This window comes from Anser cygnoides, chromosome Z, assembly GCF_040182565.1.
Source record: "Anser cygnoides isolate HZ-2024a breed goose chromosome Z, Taihu_goose_T2T_genome, whole genome shotgun sequence".
NCBI lineage: Eukaryota > Metazoa > Chordata > Aves > Anseriformes > Anatidae > Anser > Anser cygnoides.
In genome coordinates, this window is record NC_089912.1 from 19,602,244 (window position 1) to 19,624,070 (window position 21,827).

Genomic DNA, 21,827 nt, shown 5'->3' on the forward strand with positions numbered 1-21,827 from the left:
CCCTTTTTATGAGGAAGTACTGATATCTGTTGTCTGTTTTAGAATAGTAAAATGGTAGTGGAACAAAAAGGTCTTTCCTTTTGGCTTACTTTTTATTATTTGCCCTAATAAAAATATTTAATTTTTAGGACATCTGAGTTCCTCTTCCATATATCCTGTTTGTCGTGCACCTTATCTGCTGGCTACTTCATGCTCAGATGGAAAAGTTCGATTCTGGAGATGCAGGGTGACCACTGAATCATCGGCTTCATCCATGCCAGAATATAATGTACAGAGTGATGCTACATATATTTGGGAAGAATGGCCATTACTGATTGAGGATGGACTTCTTAGTAGTAGTGCTATTACTGTTCCAGGAAGGCCAACTGAAGTTAGTTGTGCACACACAAACCGATTAGCTGTAGCATACAAGCAGGTAACACCTAAAAATAGTCACCTTTCTCAAGACTTTATAATGCATGTTAGCATTTTTGAATGTGAATCTACAGGGGGTTCTTCCTGGATTCTAGAGCAGACTCTTCATTTAGACGAGATAGGCACAATGTTAGACCCTGCTATTAGTATTGATAGTAATTTAGTGGCATATAACAGACAAGAAGTTTCTTTCTCTCACGGTGGGAATGTGATGCCCAGCACTAAGCACTTGGTACACTTAGATTGGATGTCTAGGGAGGATGGTTCACATATCCTGACAGTAGGAATTGGATCAAAACTTTTTATGTTTGGCCAGCTGTCTGGGAAAATGCAAGAACAAAATGGTAAGGAGACTGTAGCAATCTCCCATAGTGGCAGTACTACTGTAAAGGCGACAGCTCTTTCTAGGTTTGTTCTACTGCGTTCTGTTGACTTGGTTTCCTCTGTAGAGGGGTCACCTCCTTTTCCAGTCTCCTTGTCATGGGTACGTGATGGCATTCTAGTAGTTGGAATGGATTGTGAAATGCATGTCTATTCTCAGTGGCAGCCTCCTGCCAAGCAGGAGCTAATTAGTACAGATTCCTACAGTGGAAGTATGCCGTGTATAACTAGCTCAGTGAAACAAAGCCAATCAACTGCCTCAGGTTTGCCTCCGCCAAAGCGAACTTTGACCAGATCTATGACCAGCCTTGCACAAAAACTTAGTGGGAAAAGATCTGCCTTTGATCTGTCTGCTGAAATGGAAGACTCTGGTCTTTTTGAAGCAGCTCATACATTATCTCCCACTTTACCTCAGTACCATCCACATCAACTGTTAGAACTCATGGATCTTGGTAAAGTACGTAGAGCAAAAGCCATTCTTTCCCATCTGGTGAAGTGCATTGCTGGAGAAGTTGTTGCTATAAATGAATCTGAATCTAATCATGATAGAAGACTCAGATCTCTGACCATCAGTGCTAGTGGAAGTACTGCACGAGACCCCAAAACATTCAGCAAAACTGAGACTACAGACTATATCGAAATAGACTCTGTTCCACCATTGCCCTTGTATGCTCTACTTGCTGCAGATGATGATTCATCTCATTCTTGTTCAGAGAAGTCAAATAATCAAAATAGCCAATGTAAAAAAGATATGCCCAATGACAGTTACGAAGATCTCTTTCAAAATTCTGTTGTAAGCACAGATGAACTTGTAACTTTTGATGCAGATGAAGACAGTGCAAAACCAAAAGTCATTGATCTTTCTCAATATAGCCCAACTTACTTTGGACCAGAGCATGCTCAAGTACTTTCTCGTCACTTGCTTCATTCAAGTTTGCCAGGTCTGACTAGGATGGAGCAAATGTCATTGATGGCCTTGGCAGATACAATTGCTACCACCAGTACTGACATTGGAGAAAGCAGAGACAGAAATCAGGGTAAGCTGTCCATTCCAAATTCTATATATTATTGTTCGTAACCCTTTTTGGAACTTTTCTCTGTTACTTTGAAATACTACTATTAAAGCTTGTCATAGTATAGTGTCTATGATTTACTGTGCCATCACAATATTTACTGTTTAACTCAAGTTTCTGACTTCATAAAATGAAATTTGCTATTGCTAACTGTTAATGGCAGTGATATTTCATTAATCTGCCTATGTTAACTTTTCTGATTCACTTTTGAAGAGAAAACGTTGTTAAGAGACAACATTGTTAACAGCCGATGTTTGCTCCATTTTGTAGAGAAATGGAGAAACACAGTTTTTTTTTTAAATTTGGTAGAAACACTTTTGCCAATTCTTGCACTCAGTTGAACAAGTAACTTCACAACTTCTTATATCTGAGATTTTCGTCATGTATTAGTGAAAGTGTTAAGGATTATGCTAATATATTTGTGAATTTAAAACATCAATAGTTGTAGAACTAAGATATTTCTTCTGTTAGAGACCCGATGGCTATTTTTAACAGTTTCTCTGAAGTGCATACCAAAACATTTAATTGCAGGTGGAGAAACTCTTGATGAGTGTGGTTTAAAATTTTTATTGGCTGTTCGGCTTCACACATTTTTAACAACGTCACTTCCTCCTGTACATCGAGCTCAACTGCTTCACCAAGGTAACTGACATATTTTCGGGGGGGGGGGGGGGGGGAACGTTACTAAATGAAGTAGCTGTACACATGATCGTATGTGATTGACATGTCTGTCCAGATTCAAGGTAATCTTGTTGTTCTTAAAAACAAACACCACTACTATTATTCAGTCCAAATGCATGCCAGACTGGAAGATGTCTGCTGTATTCTAGACGCAGGCATTAGAACTGAAGTGTTTTTTTCTAACTCTAACAGTTTTGTAGTTTTAATTTTCTTCTATTTCCCCAAGAGAACAGGCTCTTCTGTACTTCTAGTACCATGTTGTTCCAATAGCCTTCTGCAGAAATAACAAAGTAGAAAATACAGAGTACTTATTGTCTTAGGTTTTTAGTACTTTTTTGAAAAAACAAACAAACAAAAAACTTTTATTAAGTCACTGAATGCTTTTTCATACACTTAGTGTAATTATCCAATGAACTATTTTAAATAAAGTTTTCTTTGGTGTAGTTTTGACTAGTTCCAATCAGATATTACAAAATCAGATTTGATGAGGACTTAACCAAATTTAAAGGGGTGATTGTGATTATTTCTTCACCCTTTTATTAGCCTTCATAACAGATAATTACATTTTCAATCTCATGGCTTGTTATTATTCAGCTGTATATGAGCTTGGACCTTGCTAGGACTGCCACAGTACATTACTGCTGAGTTAGGTCTCTCCTAGTACCCTTTTAGCTGAGATGCATTGCTTCTACTGAGCTCAGAAATTTATGAGAATTAGAAGCAGCTGTAGAGGTGCAGTTGAATCTGTCTCTGTGCAAAGCAGTCACCTGTGGTCAACCCTGGTGTTGCAGTAATCCATAACTAGCTTTTATGTTGATTAGTAAGTGCCGTCTTCCTTATGTCATGGCTTTTGTCTTTCAGTGTTCTTTTGTATCTCTGTTCTCAAACCTGTTTTCTGCTGCTGTAATCTTCACTTTTTTTCAATCCAAATCAAAATAATGAAAACTTTGAAAAGTTTAATCAATACATTACACTTTGTGTCATGGCTAATCTTAATGCCACCCATTATAATTTGAGTTTCAGTCAATAACTGTTCTTTGCAAACTATCTAAGCAGTTTACAAGTTGAAAAATTGCTTTCATCTGTATAAACTTTCTTTAATATTTAGAATGTAAATGTTCTTAAATTTCTGCTATTTCATCATTAATGCACTTAGAAAATGAAACTTAGAAAGTCCAAAATGAACGATATAGCCTTTTTATCTTCTCTTAACCCCTACCTCCTTGAATGTATATTATGGATTACTTTATTACTGATTTTTTTTAAATGGTTGATTATCTAGGCTTATCTACTAGTCATTTTGCCTGGGCATTTCATTCAGTAGCAGAAGAAGAACTACTGAGCATGCTCCCTGCAATGCAGAAAGGAGATCCAACATGGTCGGAACTCAGAGCTATGGGTATAGGATGGTGGGTTCGAAATATCCATAGCCTGCGGAAATGCATAGAAAAGGTAAGCACAGTCTTCTGAAACAGAATTGCAAAACTTCAAATATCTGTTCTCTGGTATTTACCTTCTGCTTATATGGTTTGAAATTTTAAATATGTTCAGGATTACTGAATGCTTCATGCTGTATTTGTTATGAATATGGTTTATTGTATGAATGTGCAATTCTGTATTCAATATTTTTTTATTAGGTTTCAAATTCAGTGTGAAGTACATCTTGGGCTTTTAGAATCTACATTTCGAAGGTGTAGCGTACAGTGCTTATGGTGGATGCTCAATACACAGGTTGAGCTAGTTTTTTTTATAGCAAGGGCCTCTCCTAGGTAAGGAAACAAGTTACAGGGAAGATTCTCATTAGAAACCTATTAGAGGTCAGGCCAATTAAGTTATTGTTCATCTGTCTTGCAAACTGATATATTTCCATGGTAACTAAGCCTTCTATTGCTTTTCTTTATTTTTAAAAAATCTGTACTTGAATTGTCACAGATGTGGTAATAAGCCTAACCTCACTATCAGTTGTTTTAAGCTCTTGGAAGAGCCAAGTGTGTTGAGCTAGAAACTGACATTCACAAGATAATTTGACTACAAAGCACAAAGTGGTAAAATGCATGTCTCTACTTCTACTGTTCAGTCTTTAGCAATTAATCATCACTTTGTGGAAATTACCTGCCTTGCATTTAAAAGAAAATTGAAGTTTCCTGGGCCTGCATTTAAGGTTATTTTACATGGGTCTTGGACTATTCTTACTTCCACTTATCCCTTTTTCCTTTTCAACTTCCAAAAATAATCTCCTGTAAACTTTTCTCCCGTTGTGACTGGTCCCAGTCTGTTGTTCAAGTCTCCATGTGTTCTTTGATTACCGAAGCAACTAATAAGTTAATTTTGTTTTGATTTTAGGAACTGATTTCAGGTGTAGGCATTCCCATTTGATCTGTCAAAAAGCTTTTAGAACTGGAAGACCATTAGCTTAATGGTATAGTTAAGTCACAGGGCTAAAATATCATTGGCCTAAGTGAGACATATTGGGACAGCTTGCATGCCTGGAGTGCTGTGATAGATTATTACATAGTTTTCAGGAGGGATGGGCAAGGAAAGAGAGGAGGTGAGATAGCTATGTATGTTTGGGATTGCTTTGTCTGCATGGAGCTGGGTAATGGTTGAATGTGTATGGGTAAGAGTAAGGGGAAAGACCAATAAGGCAGATATTATGGTGGGAATCTCTTATGGACCTCTGAACCAGGACGAGGAAATAGATAAAAAATACTCTACAAACAACCAGAAGTCTCACAATCGCTAGCCCTTGTTCTCACAGGGGACTTCAGCTTCCCAGATGCCAAGAGGAAATAAAGTACAGCAAAGAGGAAACAGTCTGGGAGATTCCTGGAGTACGTGGAGGATAGTTTCCTGACACAGGTTGTGAGTGAGCCACCTAAGAAAGGTGCCCCACTTGACCTGTTGTTCGCAAACAGGTAAAGTGGCCTCCAGCATAAAAAAGACATGGAACTGTTCAAGCAGCTTGAGAGGAGGGCCACAAAGATGCTGAAAGGGCTGTAGCACCTCTGCTATGAAGTCAGGCTGAGAGATTTGGGGTGGTTTAGTCCAAAGTAGAGAAGGCTGTGCAGGTAGGCCGTATAGCAGCCTTCCAGTACTTAAAGGCAGACTATGGGAAAGGTGGGGGAGGATTCTTTATTGGGGACTGTAGTGATAGGATGAGGGGTAAGAATATTAAAGTAAAAGATGGTAGGTTTAGATCAGATATTAGGAAGAAATTCTTTATTCTGTGGGTGGTGAGGTACTGGACCAGGTTGCCCAGAGGAGTTGTGGATGCCCCATCCCTGGAAGTGTTCAAGGGCAGGTTGGATGGGGCTTCAGGCTAACTTGTTATAGCAAAAGATGTCCCTGCCCATGGTGGGGGTGGGGGAAGGGCGTGGAACTAGCTGATCTTTAAGGTCCCTTCCAACCCAAGCCATTCTGTGATTCTGTGACCTGATGTGCTGGTTCTAGGCTGTCTTGGGCATAGTGGTAATGAAATCATACAGTTTTTGATCTTTGGTGAAGTAAGGAAGGTGGTTAGCAGAACTGCTACCTTGAATTTCTAGAGGGCAGACTTTGGCCTAATTAGAGACCTGGTTGACAGAATCCCTTGGGAGGCAGTTTTGAAAGGCAAGTGTGCCATTCAAACAGGAGTCAAAAACAAGAATCCATGAATGTTAAACAGTTTTCAGGAATGAAGCCTTAAGGGTGAAGGAAAAGACTGTCCCAATGTGCTGAAAGTTGAGCCAGTGGGAGAGAAGACCAGTTCTTCAGGAACTCAGGAAGAAAAAAAGTTTGAGCTCTGGAAAAACAGACAGGTAATTCAGAAGGACTGTAGAGCTGTTTTGAAGTTCTGCAGGGAGAAAATGAGAAGGGCCATATCCAGCTAGAACTCAGGTTGGCTAGTGGAGTAAAAGACAACAAAAATTAATTTATAAATACATTAACAGAAAAGGAACAGCAAGGAGAATCTCCATCCTTTATTGGATATGAGCGGAAACAGAGACAAAAGATGAGGAAAAGGCTGAGGTACTTTGAGTACTTCAAGAGGCAAAATGCCTCTTTTGCCTCTGCCTTTATTAGTAAGGCCAGGGAACTCAGCCCTCTGTGTTTGAAGATCGTAGTGAGATGAAGGTCCTATAATCCAGAGGGAAACTGTAAGTGACCACCTACATCATTTGAACATTCACAAGTTTGAGAGTGGAAGTGATTAATCCAAAGGTTCTGAAGGAGTTGGGAAAAATGCTCGCCAGGCCACTTTCAGTAATTTGCCAGCAGTCCTGGCTGTCCAGGGAGGTCCCAGTTGACCAGGCTAGCTAATATGACACCAGTCTACAAGAAGGACAGGAAAGGAGGATACAGAGAATGACAGGCCTGGCAGTCTGATCTTGGTGCCATGGAAGGTTGTGGAGCAGATCATCTTGAATGTCATCATCCATCATGCATGGAACAATTGAGTGATCAGATGCAGCCAGCATGGGCTTATGAAAGGCGGGTCCTGCCTTACTAACCTGATCTCTTTCTGTGACAAGGTGACCCACTTAGCAGATGAGGGAAAGGCTGTGGATGTTGTCTGCCTAGATTTTAGTAAAGCATTTGACACTGTTTCCCTCAGTATTCTCCTGAGAAACTTGCTGCTCATAGCTTGGACAGGTGCACAGTTCAGTAGGTGAAGAACTGTCTGGATAGCTGGACTCTAAGGGCCCTAATGAAGGAAGTTCAGTCCAGTTGGTGTCTGGTCACCAGTGGCATGTCCCATGGCTCAATCTTAGGGCCAGTTTTGTTAACATTTTTATCAATGGTCAGGATGGTGGTTTAGTATGGAGAAGAGGAGGCTGAGGGGGAAGAACTCATCAGTCTCTACGACTACCTGAAATGTGGTTGAAGTGAGGAGTGTGTTGGTCTCTTTTTCTCAGGTGACAAGTGATAGAACACAAAGAGGCAGTGTCAAGTTGTGCCAGAGGAGGCTTAGTTTGGATATCAGGAAGAACTTCTTTGCAGAGAAGGTGGTTAAGCATTGGAATGGGCTGCTTAGGGAAGTGGTGGAGTTGCCACCCCTGGAGACGTGTGTATGTAGCCCCAAGCAATCTGCTTTAGTGATGAGATGCAGTAGGTCAAGTTGATGGTTGGACTTGATGACCTTGAAGGTATGTTCCAACCTAAAGGTTTCTGTGGTTAAATAATAATGCATTGAAGCAGTAGTAGCTTCACATGTTCTTATCTCAGGATCCATCTTCTCACACTGGATCTGTGTTAAATAGAACATCTAAACTGTGGGGCATGGGATATCAGAAGCAAGAGGAACCCAGTCGAAGATTCTCTTAAAATCTTGTGTATGTATTTTTTTCCCCCTTGTTGAATTGTCTTCACAGGTAGCTAAAGCAGCCTTTCAGCGTAATAATGATCCACTTGATGCAGCCATTTTCTACCTTGCAATGAAAAAGAAGGCTGTGATCTGGGGACTATACAGGTAGGAGGTATCCAGGATCTTAAATGGAGTTTCTTAACAGTCTGGTATAATTTGGGGAAAAATGTTGAATAATGGTGATTAAAAAGAAACACAAATGTTACCATTGGAAACTGAGATCCAATTTAGTAACTTATTTAGAATTTGAATGGGTAGTTATTAAGCTTCTTGTATTTAGTGTGGTAATTTAGTCATTTCTAAAGGTCAGTGCTTTCAAGTTTTAGTCTCAAATCTACTGTAATTACATTCACTACTTAATTCTGATCCTGGACTGCCTGTGTTCTGTTTGGAATGACATGGATATCCTTAAGAAAAGGGGCTTTAATTATGAATTTTACCATAAATTCAAAGGACTGAATTAAGCCTGTCTTTCAAACTGGAGTTGATAATAATGTTCAACTTTGTAACCTTTCTAAAAGGTAGTTTGCAATGTGACTTGCTTTGAATATATCACCTGGGGGAAAAATAAGTTTTTCTGTGTTTATATGAAGCTAACTAAAAATACTATTAGTCTTATACTTAGTAATGTTTTTGTTAATTTATAAAAACAAAGCCTCCTATACTCCCAGTGCTCCTAGCCTCTGCATTTCTTATTGAAAATATGTGTAAAATTCTACTGACATCAGAAGAAATCAGGAGACAAAATTCGTATGATAAATGTAATATATTTTTGTTAATTATGTTCAATATGCAGGTCCCAAAAAGATACTAAAATGACACAGTTTTTTGGAAACAACTTCAATGAGGACAGGTGGCGTAAAGCGGCATTAAAGAATGCTTTCTCTTTGCTTGGCAAACAGCGTTTTGAACATTCTGCGGCATTTTTCTTGTTGGCAGGACACTTAAAAGATGCAGTGGAGGTAATAAAATAACGAACTTTTTTTGTTTAAGACTGATATATTTTCCTAACATACCAATGTATTGAGTGTGACTGAAATGCGTGAGAAATTCGCAATTTAAATTAGTATGACCCCTGAAGATTCCAGTCTGTTTGCTCTTTCCCTCTCTTACCCTCATGCATACTAATGGCATAAAAATCCTTGATCTTGATCTAGACATTTTGATTCTGTTTTAGCTCTCAGGCTAGTGATGCTAGGTTAATGGCTGATATCTCTGTAATAATATTGGGAGGGCTATCTACCATTAACTTGTTTTTGGTTTCTCTGTCCTGTCATGTATGAAGAAAATGTTGTTTTCCGTTGGGAGGTTTCAGGCCTGAAAATGAAGGCTCTTTGGCAGTGATGTGATTTGGCTCCTAGAATCCTTTCACAAAATAAAAATCTTTCCAGGTTCTGCTTATAAGACTTGAAAAACTGGGAGGGAATATGTCTTTGATAGTGAAGTGTTATGTCCTGTAGAGCTTCTGAACCTAAACATACAACTTCAAGATGTGGCACGTACACACTGACAATGAGACATTGATGCTAGCTGATTTCAAAGATCTAGTGACATGTCAGACTTAAGAAATGACAAATCAGCTCTTTTATATAATTGTTGGCCACAGCTATTAAGCCTGCTTTCTGCTAATTTTTTATGGAGTTGATACATGTATCTCAGTCTGAATGTATTCTTACCGTTTCCTGCCTTCTGATTGTTTTAACCAGAAGAAAAATTAGAATGTTTGATGTTGTAACTAAGCTTATTTTCATTTAGGTCTGCCTTGAAAAATTGAATGACATTCAGTTGGCTCTAGTAATATCAAGACTTTATGAGTCAGAGTTTGAAGTCTCTAGTACTTATAAATCTATACTACAGAAGAGAATTTTGGGAAGTGCCTTTCCTGAAAAGGAGAGCTCGGGAAACATGTACTGTGATCCTTTTCTGCGTAGTATGGCTTACTGGATTTTGGAAGATTACAGCAAGGCTCTTGACACTTTGATTAAACATTCTGTTGAAGATGAAGGAGGTAAGAATGAGTATTTTGATTGTTAGGTTGATTTTAACTATCTATTCATTTATAGAGTATTAGGGTATAGTCTGAATGTTACCAGGTACTGTACAGTTGCTCATCATTTCTAGTAAATAGGTTGATGTTTTATTTATAGTAAATGTGATGACTGTTGTTATTATCCTGTGTTGCATGAATGGGTTCTTAATTTATCCTTTAAGTATGTGAACATCAGGAAAACAAGAATGACCCTATAGTGGTATGGCATTTCCACTGTTTTTCCAGTAGCATCTTCAAGAGGAAGAGACAAATTAACTTCAGTAGGAACTCTGTCACAACCTAGGAAAAAATTCCTGATCACAGATCACGTAGTTACTTTATACAGCAGAGCTGTGAATACATGGTGCTTTGTAGCTTTTAGTCCTTAGTAAGATTGATTGACCACACTGATAAACTGCCATAGAAAGGATTGTTTTGATATTTATGATACAAGGAAATCCACAGGGGGCCTGGAATGCTGTATGAGATGTATAATGTAAGTCTCTTAAAGTGAATTTTCTCCCTGTTCAATTGCTAGCTTTATAGACTGCTTCTATTATGCAGATGGATTATTTCCTAAAGTTAGTATTCTCAAATAATTTAAACGTTTCAAGTCCCTAGCAATTAATATGATAGGTGGCTTCTGTCTTGTCTACTGAGAGAAATTTGAAGGGGATAAATGAAAGACTCAATCACCAGACCTGTGTAAAATCTTAAAAACCAATTTCAGTAGGACTTTAATACTTAAAGGTGATTTTAGGCAAATGAGTAATACAGTGTTCAGTTGTTGCCATCTTGTTCACATACTCCTGCGTTTAATCATTTTTAAAGGTTACTAATTCTTCTTTAATCAATTTAGAGTCTCATTTGTGGTATTTTGCATTTTTTTTAATTATTTAATAGGCGATCTTTTATGTACCTGTTCCTATTATCTGTAGTTTTTTGTGTTATAGCTCCTAATAGCAGAAACAGTAAGGGTATATCTCAGCTAACCTTGGCTCTTTTAAAGTTGTGAATTGTCCTGTGTTGATGCTCCTAGCTTTTCAATGATTTTCTGAACATCTGTTCATAAAGTGTCAGCATAAGATGGGAAGTTATTTGTATAAGGTTATTGTGCTTTTGAACATGAAAATTAAATCTGTACAAGTTGCAATGCTGTATAATTCACTTATTGTATGCAATACTGATATCAGTATGTGTAAGCGTTACGGACTCCCCAGTTTTATTCAAAGTTGCATTTTGTTAGGAAGTAGTCAAAAATACTAATCAAAACCTTACTGGAAAACTTTCTAGAGGACCTTTTTTTTCCCCAAGTAAAAAGCTTTAGTAGGATGGAACATCTTAATGCCAGTTAGTGGTGGACACTTCAGAAATTTATATTACCAACAAGAATGTGGTATCCTTTGACTGCAGTAGAACAGGCCTTGCTTCAAAGAAAAGAAATGCGAGTTTTTTTTAATTAAACTTATTAAATGCTCTCAGTCCAGCTTCTCTTTTTAGTGATTAGGTTTGACAATGTCCTACCCACTTCCTATTGTGAAGGTGAAAAAAGGAGTAGAATGAAGTCAACAACAGAATGAATATTAAGACCTAATAGCCTTCTGATGAATTTAGAAATTTTCAGATGTATTATTTCATGTGGAATTGTAGATTTTCCTCATGATGCAACATCTTTTCAGATGAAGGAGATGGCTCATCAAGTTGTAACCCTGCAGTGTTTAACTTCTACAACTACTTAAGAACACATCCTCTCCTGTTGAGACGTCATTTTGGCTCTTCTGATGCCTCTTCTACACACATTTGCCTGACAGTGGAAAATGGATTAGCTGACAAAATCAACCTAGGTGAAAGACGACTTTTCTTCACCACGGCATATGCTCATTTAAAAGCTGGTTGTCCTATGTTGGCCTTAGAAGTGTTATCAAAGATGCCCAAAGTTGTCAAGAGGTCAAAGCCATTCTGTAGATCCCCTAGCTTAATGGATACTAGTAAAGATTTCTCACCATCTTCTCCAGTTAAAGAGCTGGAAACAAAAGATCAGGCTTCCAGTGTTGATTGGTCACAGCCTGTATTGAATGGTCTAGGGTCATCTTCAGATTGTTCTTCAGAAAAACATTCAAGTTCAACTCTTTCATTTGACTGGAGTCAACCAAGTGTAGTATTCCAAGATGAAGATTTGAAACTACAGTCAGACAGTGATGAAGGTGATGAGAGTGAAGATTCCTCCCTGGTGATGAAGGAGCTAAAACCTCTGAAGAGAAGTGAAAAGTCATACGAAACAAGCTCTAGCTACACAGAATCTTTTAGTGCAATTGATGAAAAAGATATTCTGAGCCCATCAGAAGATATAATTTCAGCACAGCTGAAGTTTAGAGCATGCCTGAAAATTCTTACTGTAGAGCTTCGAACGCTGTCCACTGGTTATGAGGTGGATGGTGGGAAATTAAGGTACCAGCTTTATCAGTGGCTTGAAAGAGAAGTGGTAGCTCTGCAAAAGACCTGTGATTATAGTGTTGAAGTAGAAGAGATACAGTCAGGAATTAACGTGATGACAGAGGAAGTTGCATTACATGAAAATACTGAAGACTTAGCTGACCGGCAAAAAGCTATGCAACAGGAAGAAAACTTTCAGAAAAGACGTCAATGGCTTCTGAAATACCAGTCTCTCTTACGAATGTTCCTTAGTTACTGCATACTTCATGGTTCTCATGGTGGAGGTTTGGCATCTGTTAGAATGGAATTAATTCTGCTACTGCAGGAATCTCAGCAGGTATGTGGGGGAAATCAATTTGTGTTTTCTCTGCTTCAGAGTTGTAGATTTTTTCAATGTTTCATATTACTGTTGAAATTTTCTTATTATAGATTCATGGAATCATTAAGGTTGGAAAAGCCCTCCAAGATCATTTGGTCTAACCATCCCCCTACCACCAATATCACCCACTAAACCATGTCCCTAAGCACCACGTCCAACCTTTCCTTGAACACCCCCAGAGATGGTGACACCACCAGCTCCCTGGACAACCTGTTCCAATGCCTGACTACTCTTTCTGAGAAGAAATGTCTCCGAATTTCCAACCTAAAACTCCCCTGGTGCAGCTTGAGGCCATTCCCTCTAGTCTTATCACTAGTTACCTGTGAGAAGAGGCCAAACCCCAGCTCCCCACAACTTCCTTTCAGGTAGTTGCAGAGAGGCAATGAGGTCTTCCCTTTGGAGAAGAGCCTCCTCTTCTCCAGACTAAACAACCCCAGTTCCCTCAGCTGCTCCTCAATAGCACTTGTGCTCCAGGCTCTTCACCAGCTTCTGGACATCCTCCATGGCCTCAATGCCCTTCTTATAGTGAGGGGCCCAAAACTGAACACAGTACTCGAGGTGCGGCCTCACCAGAGCACAGTACAGGGGAACGATCACCTCCCTGGTCCTGCTGGCCACACTATTCCTGATACAAGCCAGGGTGCCTTTGGCCTTCTTGGCCACCTGGGCACACTGCTGGCTCATGTTCAGGTGAGCATCAATCAGCACCCCCAGACCATTTTCCTCTGCACAGCTTTCCAGCCACTCTGTCCCAAGCCTGTAGCGCTGCATGGGGTTGTTGTGGCCAAAGTGCAGGCCCCGGCACTTAGCCATGTTGAACCTTATTCCATTGGCCTCTGCCCATTGACCCATCCCGTCCAGCTCCCTCTGCAGGGCCTTCCTACCCTCCGGCAGATCGACACTTCCCCCCAGCTTGGTGCCCTCTGCAAATTTACTGAGGGTGCCCTCAATTACCTCATCCAGATCATCAAAGATATTAAAGAGGATGGGCCTGATTTATTGTATATACTTCTTTTATTATAAATATAATGCTTTGCTTTCTGTAGATTATGGATTTCTTTTTGTTATTTTAGAACTTCCTTCCCTTCTTAAAAGTTTTGTTCAGTTTAGGAGGTTCTACTATCATTTTGTGTGTTTTTTCTTGCTCGTTTTTAGGAGCAGTCCATACAGATACCATCCACACGTCTGCCAGAGCAAAGCTCCATACCTCTCCTATTTGCTTGCACAGCTAGTGTCAAAACAGTGGTGGCTAATCCTTTGTTACATCTTGGTAACTTAACTCATGATATTTTACATGCCATAATAAACCTTGATTCGCCACCTCACCCAGAGACTCAGAACAACAAGGTGCGTATTTTTTGCAGTAATTTGGATTTCTTGTTGTCATTGTCCAGTTTAAGTCATGAATGTTTTTCTGACAGCATGAAAACTTCCTGTTACATCTTCTACATAAGTAACAAAACCACTGAATGTAAATATGTTCTGCTGTAATACTGATCTTAGGCTAAAAATAATATCACTGAATTAGTGGACTGACCTCTTTCAGGACTGGACGTTTGTCCAAGAAGACATCCGTTATGGAAAAGATGTTGTACTACACCACCAACGTCACAATTAGCAACGTCACAATTAGCTTTCAGAGAATACAATCATAATTTCTGTTATATTAATGGTAAACTCCATATCTTCAGTCTTAGACCTAAGTAAAATTAAATTTTGAAGCGTAAAAATTGATTTTCTGCCAGGTGCAAAAAACTCAAACACTTTTGTGAAACATCATATATGTTCATACAGTAAAATATAACTATTTTATTTTTAAGTTAAGTTTCCGTAAGATTTCTTCTGTATTTAGGCTGGGACTGGAAGCTAGACCTAATCCTTTAGGTTAAATCTTTCCTGCAGTTTTACATGTGTTAAGTTTTACTAGGGATTTATAGAGAACACTCATGAGATTGATTGCTCAGTTCCTCATCTGTTCTTAATTTTAGACGGAACAGACAAATAAGTGTTAATAATAAATTTTAACTGAACCATTAGGTCAACAGATTCTCTAGCTCTATATAAAAACGTGTTTTGTGATACATAAAATATCTATCAACTATGACAAAAATAATGATGGTAATTGTGATACTGAATACATTGTGTGTGTTGGAGACCTGTACAAGAATTTGTGAGAAGCTAAGATGCAGTCTTCATTATGAAGCACAGCATTTGTAATTGTGAGCCAACATATTAACATGCTGTCTTAAGTGTAACTCAGAACTGTTGTGTAGTAGTTTAAGATGGTGGTGTTTCTTAATAGTTTCTTAATAGTGCAGCTAGAGCTGAGCTTTGATTATGGGTTGTCGGGTTGTATGAGTTTCATTGAAAAGTGAATTGACTTAACTTGAAATTAATTCTGAAGATAAGGTGGCTTTGTTAATGAATTTTTGCCATGAGTACTTGTATCTTCCACATTAAGTGCCACTGTTACAAATCTGTATGCATTAAACGCTATGATACTAACCACTGTTCATCTTATGTGTAATACATTCTATAAATCTGTGTCTTCCAGATATATGTAATGCATACCTTAGCAGCATCACTCTCTGCTTGCATCTACCAGTGTCTTTGTGATGGCCACAGCTACAGGTAAAAGGTCTTTGAGAAGCACCTTCTAGAGAACAGTAAAGATACAGTTTTACTGTACCGTGTATACGATGCACAGAGTACCAGAAAGCAGTACTCACATCTGCCTGCATATAGCAAGGGTTATAACTTGAATAGTTTTAAATCTGTGTGGGTTGAGGTTTTTTTGTTTGTTTTAGTAAATATGACATCCCATTTATGTTTTACAGCTCATTCCAAGCAAATCAGTTCACTGGAACAGTGTATCAGACAGTGCTATTAACTCAGCGCTACTCTCTAAGAACAACAAGCTTAGAAGAAACAGTGACTCCCAATACATTGCCTTCTCAGTGGCCAGGTATCTAGAGTTGTTTTGTTTCTTAATGAAAACTTAATTGTGTGAATCCACTCTTAAGAGCATATAGCCATGCTCCAGACTTTCTAGTAGTATTTGTAACAAAATAATGGTAAAAATAAATTCTTACAATTACAGATTATCTTCAGTTTTAAAAATCTGTAAGCTAATAATTGTGTTTATTCCCTAAGTTGAGTTGTTTGATTTATCTTTTTCTTACTAAAAATTGTTAGCTGGTGCTATAGTAGAGAGCCACTAAACTGAAAGTCTGGTGAATTGTTGTCCTGTGCTGTAGTTGCTCCCCCTGCTGGCAGCAGGTCAATCTCACTACTTTTTACTCTTGAAAATAACTTGAAAGGCAATGTTAGCTTGTGCTCAGTCTCAGAATAATTGTAGCTTAGGTGCAGCTGTTGAGCTAACCTGAAACTATTGAAAATGAGAATTTTGTAATAAATGATATATATTATACAAATATCTGTAAAACCCGCATAGGACTTCAGGTAACTGTTAGCCCATGCTGAGATGAAACTGTACCAGTCCCATTAGAGAGAGTGTAAGCTACATAAAATACATCAGTTTGGGCTTCAGTTTACAGCAGTAACTTCAACATAAGCAAAACGAAGAAATATGTTTTCATATTATGGGATTTAATTTCACATTAAAGAATTCTTTTTGAGAACCTCATATAGTGTTTGTGTTTGATGCTATGTTATTTCAGCCTCTCAGCCTTTCTGTCACTGTATCTAGAGATTTTGGAGAGAAATCAGCTTGTGATATGTGCACTTCTTGTTTCACTAGTTGCAGGCTTAAATTTGTAGTGAATGAGACGAGATTGTAAGCAGTTGTGCTTATAGATAACGTCACCTTGAACTGATTTCTCTATTTTTGAATAATTTCACACACTTTCATTGTGTGCAATTGGAAGAGTAACACATGAGCTGTAGCTTTGGCTCTAACTATTTGTGTTTTCACTTATGTGCGCAAAGTGAGACAGATGATGCCATATCTGAAACTCTACAACTGTTTGTAGGGGTATAAAAACACAGCAAAACACAAAATAATGGGTAATTTAAGTTGACAACCATGATTTTTGTATGGCTTTAGTACTGTTAAGTGGGAATACAGCATTTTCAACACAGTGGAGTTAGGTTTGTAACTGGTGAAATAAGCACCATAGGAAAGTCAGTGGGAAGATTAATATTTTTATTTTAAGTGTAAGAATTTAATAGTGTATATCGGATACATTGTGAGGCACTGGATTAAATATAGAAAATAAAGACAACGTTTTCCTGAAAGAAATAAGAAAAAAAGAGAAATTGAGACATAGGGAAAGGAAGATTCATGCATATTAAAGCTGGCAGTGTTATATTTAAACAAAATTTGAATTACTTTTTCTGATTTTTTTCTCTTTTTGTTGAAAAGTTGCTAAGTATATCATCAACTGTAAGTCCAAAACATGAAGCTGAAAAGCTATGACAAACTGTTAAAAATATAAGCATGTCACCCCTGTCTCCTGGAGTTTTTGATTTCCTCAAACTTAGAATTTTCAACACTAGAAGGTACTAAATGATGTAAGTTGTCATTCAAAATAATAATCAAGAAATATCAAAATAGTCAAGGGTGAGTTCTCCCCCCAGTGTGCACACATGCACACAGTTGTTGTTGTTTTTTTTTTTTTTTTGACAGGAATAACAGCTCTAGTACGTCTCTTGAATTCTGCTGGTGAGGAAGCCCAGCCAGGGCTCACAGTTTTACTTTGTGAAATACTAACTGCGGTCTATCTGAGTCTGTTCATTCATGGCCTAGCAACACATTCTAGCAATGAATTGTATCGAATTATGGCTCATCCACTTAACAACAAAATGTGGTCTGCTATCTTTGGAGGAGGAGCTCATACGCCCAGTAGAGGACAGCTGCAATTAAAGACAAAAACTGGTTAGTATTTGTATTTGTTGTGTGTGTGTGTGTGTTTTTTTTGATGTTGTTAAAAATGATTTGACTGCTGAAAGCTTAAGAGTAATTTCTTTAAACAGTTTGTGTTCAATAATAATACAGTATGTTTTTAGATCTGCAATGAAGAACAAAGAACTAAAATTATTAACATGGATATTCTGTAGAAGGGAATAGGAAACAGAAATGAATGATATTGAAATAGTTTTAAAGTAGTACAACTGATGTAATATTAGGGGTTAAATTCATCTTATATAGAAAATTTTCTATACTGTTACGACCTAGTTTTTAATGTTCATTTTAAAGCTTTCCAGTTCTGTCCTAACAGGAATATATTCCTTTTTACAAATACAGTATGTTTTCTCTCTTTGGCAGGTAGGCACTTCTCAATGCCTAGCCCACATCAGGTAGTAGTGTTCTCCATGGAATGCGTGGGGTTTTCCAAATCCCTAACTGCCTTCAATACTCATAGTCCTACCAAATCTTCAGGCAAGATACTAGATTTAGTACTAGGCCTTTACATGCAGTTTGCTATGTGTGATTTTTTGCATATGTAGAAAGAGAGAAAAACTTCTGTTTGCAAGCCATGACATCAAAATCTAAAGCAATGTTTTGTAATGATAACAGCAGTTGAATTGGGCCTTTAAAAAAAAAAAAACATTAAATTGACAGTGTTGTAGTAATCTTACTATACTTACTATAAATCAATTTTAGACACAGTTATTTTGACCATGGTTTGAAATGATCAGAAGTGTTTCATGTCTTTGTTAGAGAGCCGCTTGTTTTGCTTCATGAATATAAGCATTATTATGCATGTGGATTTCTAAGTGTTCATCTAAACATTACAAAGAATAGAGCCTTGTTGCTGTTTAATTTTGATAGTCTGAGAACCCTTTAGGAAAGCAAACAACCTTCAAGTTTTAAATTCGGATAATAAATTATCCAGAATGAATTTTGTAAGACTTTTGGTACAGATTTCTACTTTAAGGTAGTTAGACTTCTGTAAAACCAAGAGCAATGATCATACATATCTACTATCATATCTACCTTTTTTATAAATATTAATCTACTTAAACCATGGTAACTTCTTACATTATATCTGAATATATATACGTATATATATTGTAACTTGTATATAAATTATGTATTGTTTTTATTGGTATCATACATTACATATAAATTACATATTGTTTTATTGGTATCATACATTACATATAAAAATGTCTTACGAACTCGCATTTGAGGAAGATAGATGTTTACATACAGATTTTACTAGACATTTAGAAAAATATTTACAGAGTAGTGATATTTAATCAAAGTTCTCATTCTCATTGTAGATCAGATCAGTTTTCTCTTTGGCATTTAATAAATATTCCCACTGGACGTTTTGTCGAATATGTTCGCCATATCAGGATTGCATAATTGGAAACCAAAACTGGCTTCTTTTATTGGCAGTTCTAAGTTTCTTAGGCATTGATAACTGTATACTGGGGTGTTTTAATGTTGCTACTACTGTTTTGAAATTGAGATAACTGTCTTTACATAGCAAGATACCCTGAATGCTTCTAAAGACCTGTCTACTTCATATTTTTCTTAGAAATGACTGCTGGCTGTCTGATTGCAAGATTAGTAAAACTGTTGCTGGAAGAGTCAAGAAGCTGAAATTGAAAATAAATATCAATTTGTAGGGGCAATCAGTCACTGGAAAAGGGGCCTAAAAGAGCTGTGGAATCTTGGGAGTTATTCAGTGCTTGAATAAACAAGGCCTTGACTAGCTTGACCTAAGCCAGTCTTGTTTTGACCATGGGGTTGAACCAGTGGCCTCCAGAGGTCTCTTCCAACCTATGTGATTCTCAGATTCCATAATCTTATTATTTGTTTTTAATGCATGTTTGTGTAGAGCAAGTAGAGAATGATCGAATAAGTAGAACCCCAGTAAGCAGAGGAATCAGGTTTAAAACAGATATATTTTTGCGCCCTTACTGTCAGTCTATTTTAATTCTGGCATTCAGCATTGAACAGTGAGAAGTGAATCTAGCACTTAATTTAGATTTGATATAGTGTCCTACTTTGTTGCTTATAACTAGATTATTTGTATAAATTTATTTTTATATTTTTGTGACATGTTTTCACTCTCAAATGGAGATCAAAAGCCAACAATTCTTAACGCTAAGAGTTCTAGTTAGGTAACGCTACGTGATCCTATAGTCATACATGTCCAGCATACGTCTCTCCCTGTCTCCATCAGTTCTATCACACTTCCGTCTGAATGTGGTTGTTAATCTACAGGTTTCAAACTTGTTTTAAAAGGTCATAGCAATATGTACATAGCTGGCCAATAAAGTTGTCATGTAATTTCCCTTGCTGTCCCTTACTTAAGTTAACTTTAGCATACAATCAGCTTTGGAAGAAAATACCTTGTAATTAAATGTGATCTCTGTTATTAGGATTTTTTTAGTCACAAAGTAAAAGAACAGGAACAAAAAAAAAAATAGGTCTTGGTAGTCTTGTAAAATCCTGACCTATGTTCAGAATTAGTTTAATGAAAAACTATCACTCCACTTCTTTTCACAGTAAAGGTAGAAAAAACAGCAGTTCAAATGCTTCCTTATGTTAAACTTCTCAGACACATTTCTTGTATTTGCAGTTGCAACAAAAGAATTTGACAAACTGAGTTAGCATTTGAGAATTACCATCCTTTCTTATGTCTTAAAATAGTGGATATATTATGTTTTCAAAGAGGTAATTAGCATCTGAAAAATAACCGTATTATTTGTTGTATGAAATAGTGTCAAAATCATATTTCCTATGTAGTTTCTCTTCAAAACAGCTGTGTAGCATAGATCTATATAGAGATGGTACTTCCTCTATAATACAGAGGGTTCTTAACGAAAAGTTTGAATTTTGCTTTAACAGTTAGAAATCCATAGTTTCATTTCATATATTCAATTATTCCATGCTGCAAGAATACATTAAATGCATAACTTCTTCCAGACTGAATATTTTGCAAAGTATACTTTATAGAATTAAAGTCATTTTGGGTTTCAGATGTAGAAAAGACATTGTCAGAAATTGGATAATATGTGACTGTTAGAACAAGTTAATTTTCTCTGCTGATGTTAACTTTCCAAGCAACTAAAAAAGCTTTAGCACAAATATTATTCCTCATTACTGCTATAGTTGGACTCCTGTAGGGAGAAATGATAAACTTTGTCACCTCTTACTCTGATGACTTGCCTAACATACCATAGGTTTTGAGAAGCAGATGAGATTAGAAGAACAGTACTGAGCACTTCATTACTTGTGTGGCCTTTCTATTCTCTATTAATGTCTTCGTCTTCTCGCTATTACTGTCTCATTCTTATTCTTATTTCAGCCAGCCGTTAAAACAGATTAGAAGTTGGCCTGAGGTTTGCCTTGTGACGGAGCTATCTAGGCTCAGTAGAAAAAGCCTTACATGATCATAACAGGAAAGGCCTACAAAGTGTGTGTATGCCACAAAGCACTTCATTGTGCTTATCTAACTTTTTTGGAGGTTTGTGATCACCATTTACTAAAGTGCCCGTAACATAATGTATTCAGAAACGTCTGAGAGGTTAATGTATAATTTCAGTTTTTCAGTGAATTGCTACTCCTTAAATGATGCATAAATGCAAAAAAAAAAGTCTTGTGCACATACACTAATCATATAGTACACTCCAACTTGATTACTATAATCCTATGAAACTTAATGGGTATCACTACTGTCAAGTGCTAATTTGTTAAATTAATCAACTTGGTTACTGGAGCCGAGTAGACCAAGGCTGTTGTCCATGCATAAGCAGAATATGATGGTGAAAACATCAGAGTTTGTAACCATGCAAAGTGCAGATTCTCCTTAAGTTTGGAGACAAAAATGTCCATCACTGTAGACTTCCACTAGGCTGCTGTTGACATGGGCGTTTATAGCTTCCCAAAGGATTACAGGAATCTGTGAAGGGCTTTACATTTAGGAAAATAATTCAATGTGAGGTTCAGAATCCACATTTCTTTGTCATGTATTTGCCAGTCCACCTTGTTTCGGGCTTCAGCAGCGCTGATGATTGCAATCAAGGTTGATGCTTTTTAAAGAACATAATTTTATATCTCTTTAAGACCTGCATTTTTCATAGCACATCGGAGTGTTGGTGCTTGATGCATGC

The 21,827-nt window shown here is 37.4% G+C and overlaps 1 protein-coding gene across 3 annotated transcripts in view; it reads left to right on the forward strand.

Annotated features, from left to right (window-relative positions):
* Nucleotides 1–21,827, forward strand: part of DMXL1 (Dmx like 1) — an 89,941-nt gene that overhangs the window by 42,729 nt on the left and 25,385 nt on the right. For 2 of the 3 annotated variants that reach the window (XM_048055072.2, XM_048055073.2), the window contains exons 18-29: nt 129–1,832; nt 2,400–2,510; nt 3,832–4,001; nt 7,901–7,998; nt 8,690–8,855; nt 9,649–9,901; nt 11,602–12,692; nt 13,890–14,081; nt 15,289–15,365; nt 15,572–15,699; nt 17,383–17,631; nt 18,022–18,135. In XM_048055072.2, the coding sequence (XP_047911029.2) occupies nt 129–1,832; nt 2,400–2,510; nt 3,832–4,001; nt 7,901–7,998; nt 8,690–8,855; nt 9,649–9,901; nt 11,602–12,692; nt 13,890–14,081; nt 15,289–15,365; nt 15,572–15,699; nt 17,383–17,631; nt 18,022–18,135 (4,353 nt within the window). The remainder of the gene's footprint in view (nt 1–128; nt 1,833–2,399; nt 2,511–3,831; nt 4,002–7,900; nt 7,999–8,689; nt 8,856–9,648; nt 9,902–11,601; nt 12,693–13,889; nt 14,082–15,288; nt 15,366–15,571; nt 15,700–17,382; nt 17,632–18,021; nt 18,136–21,827) is intronic. The other variant, XM_048055075.2, reaches the window with a different exon arrangement.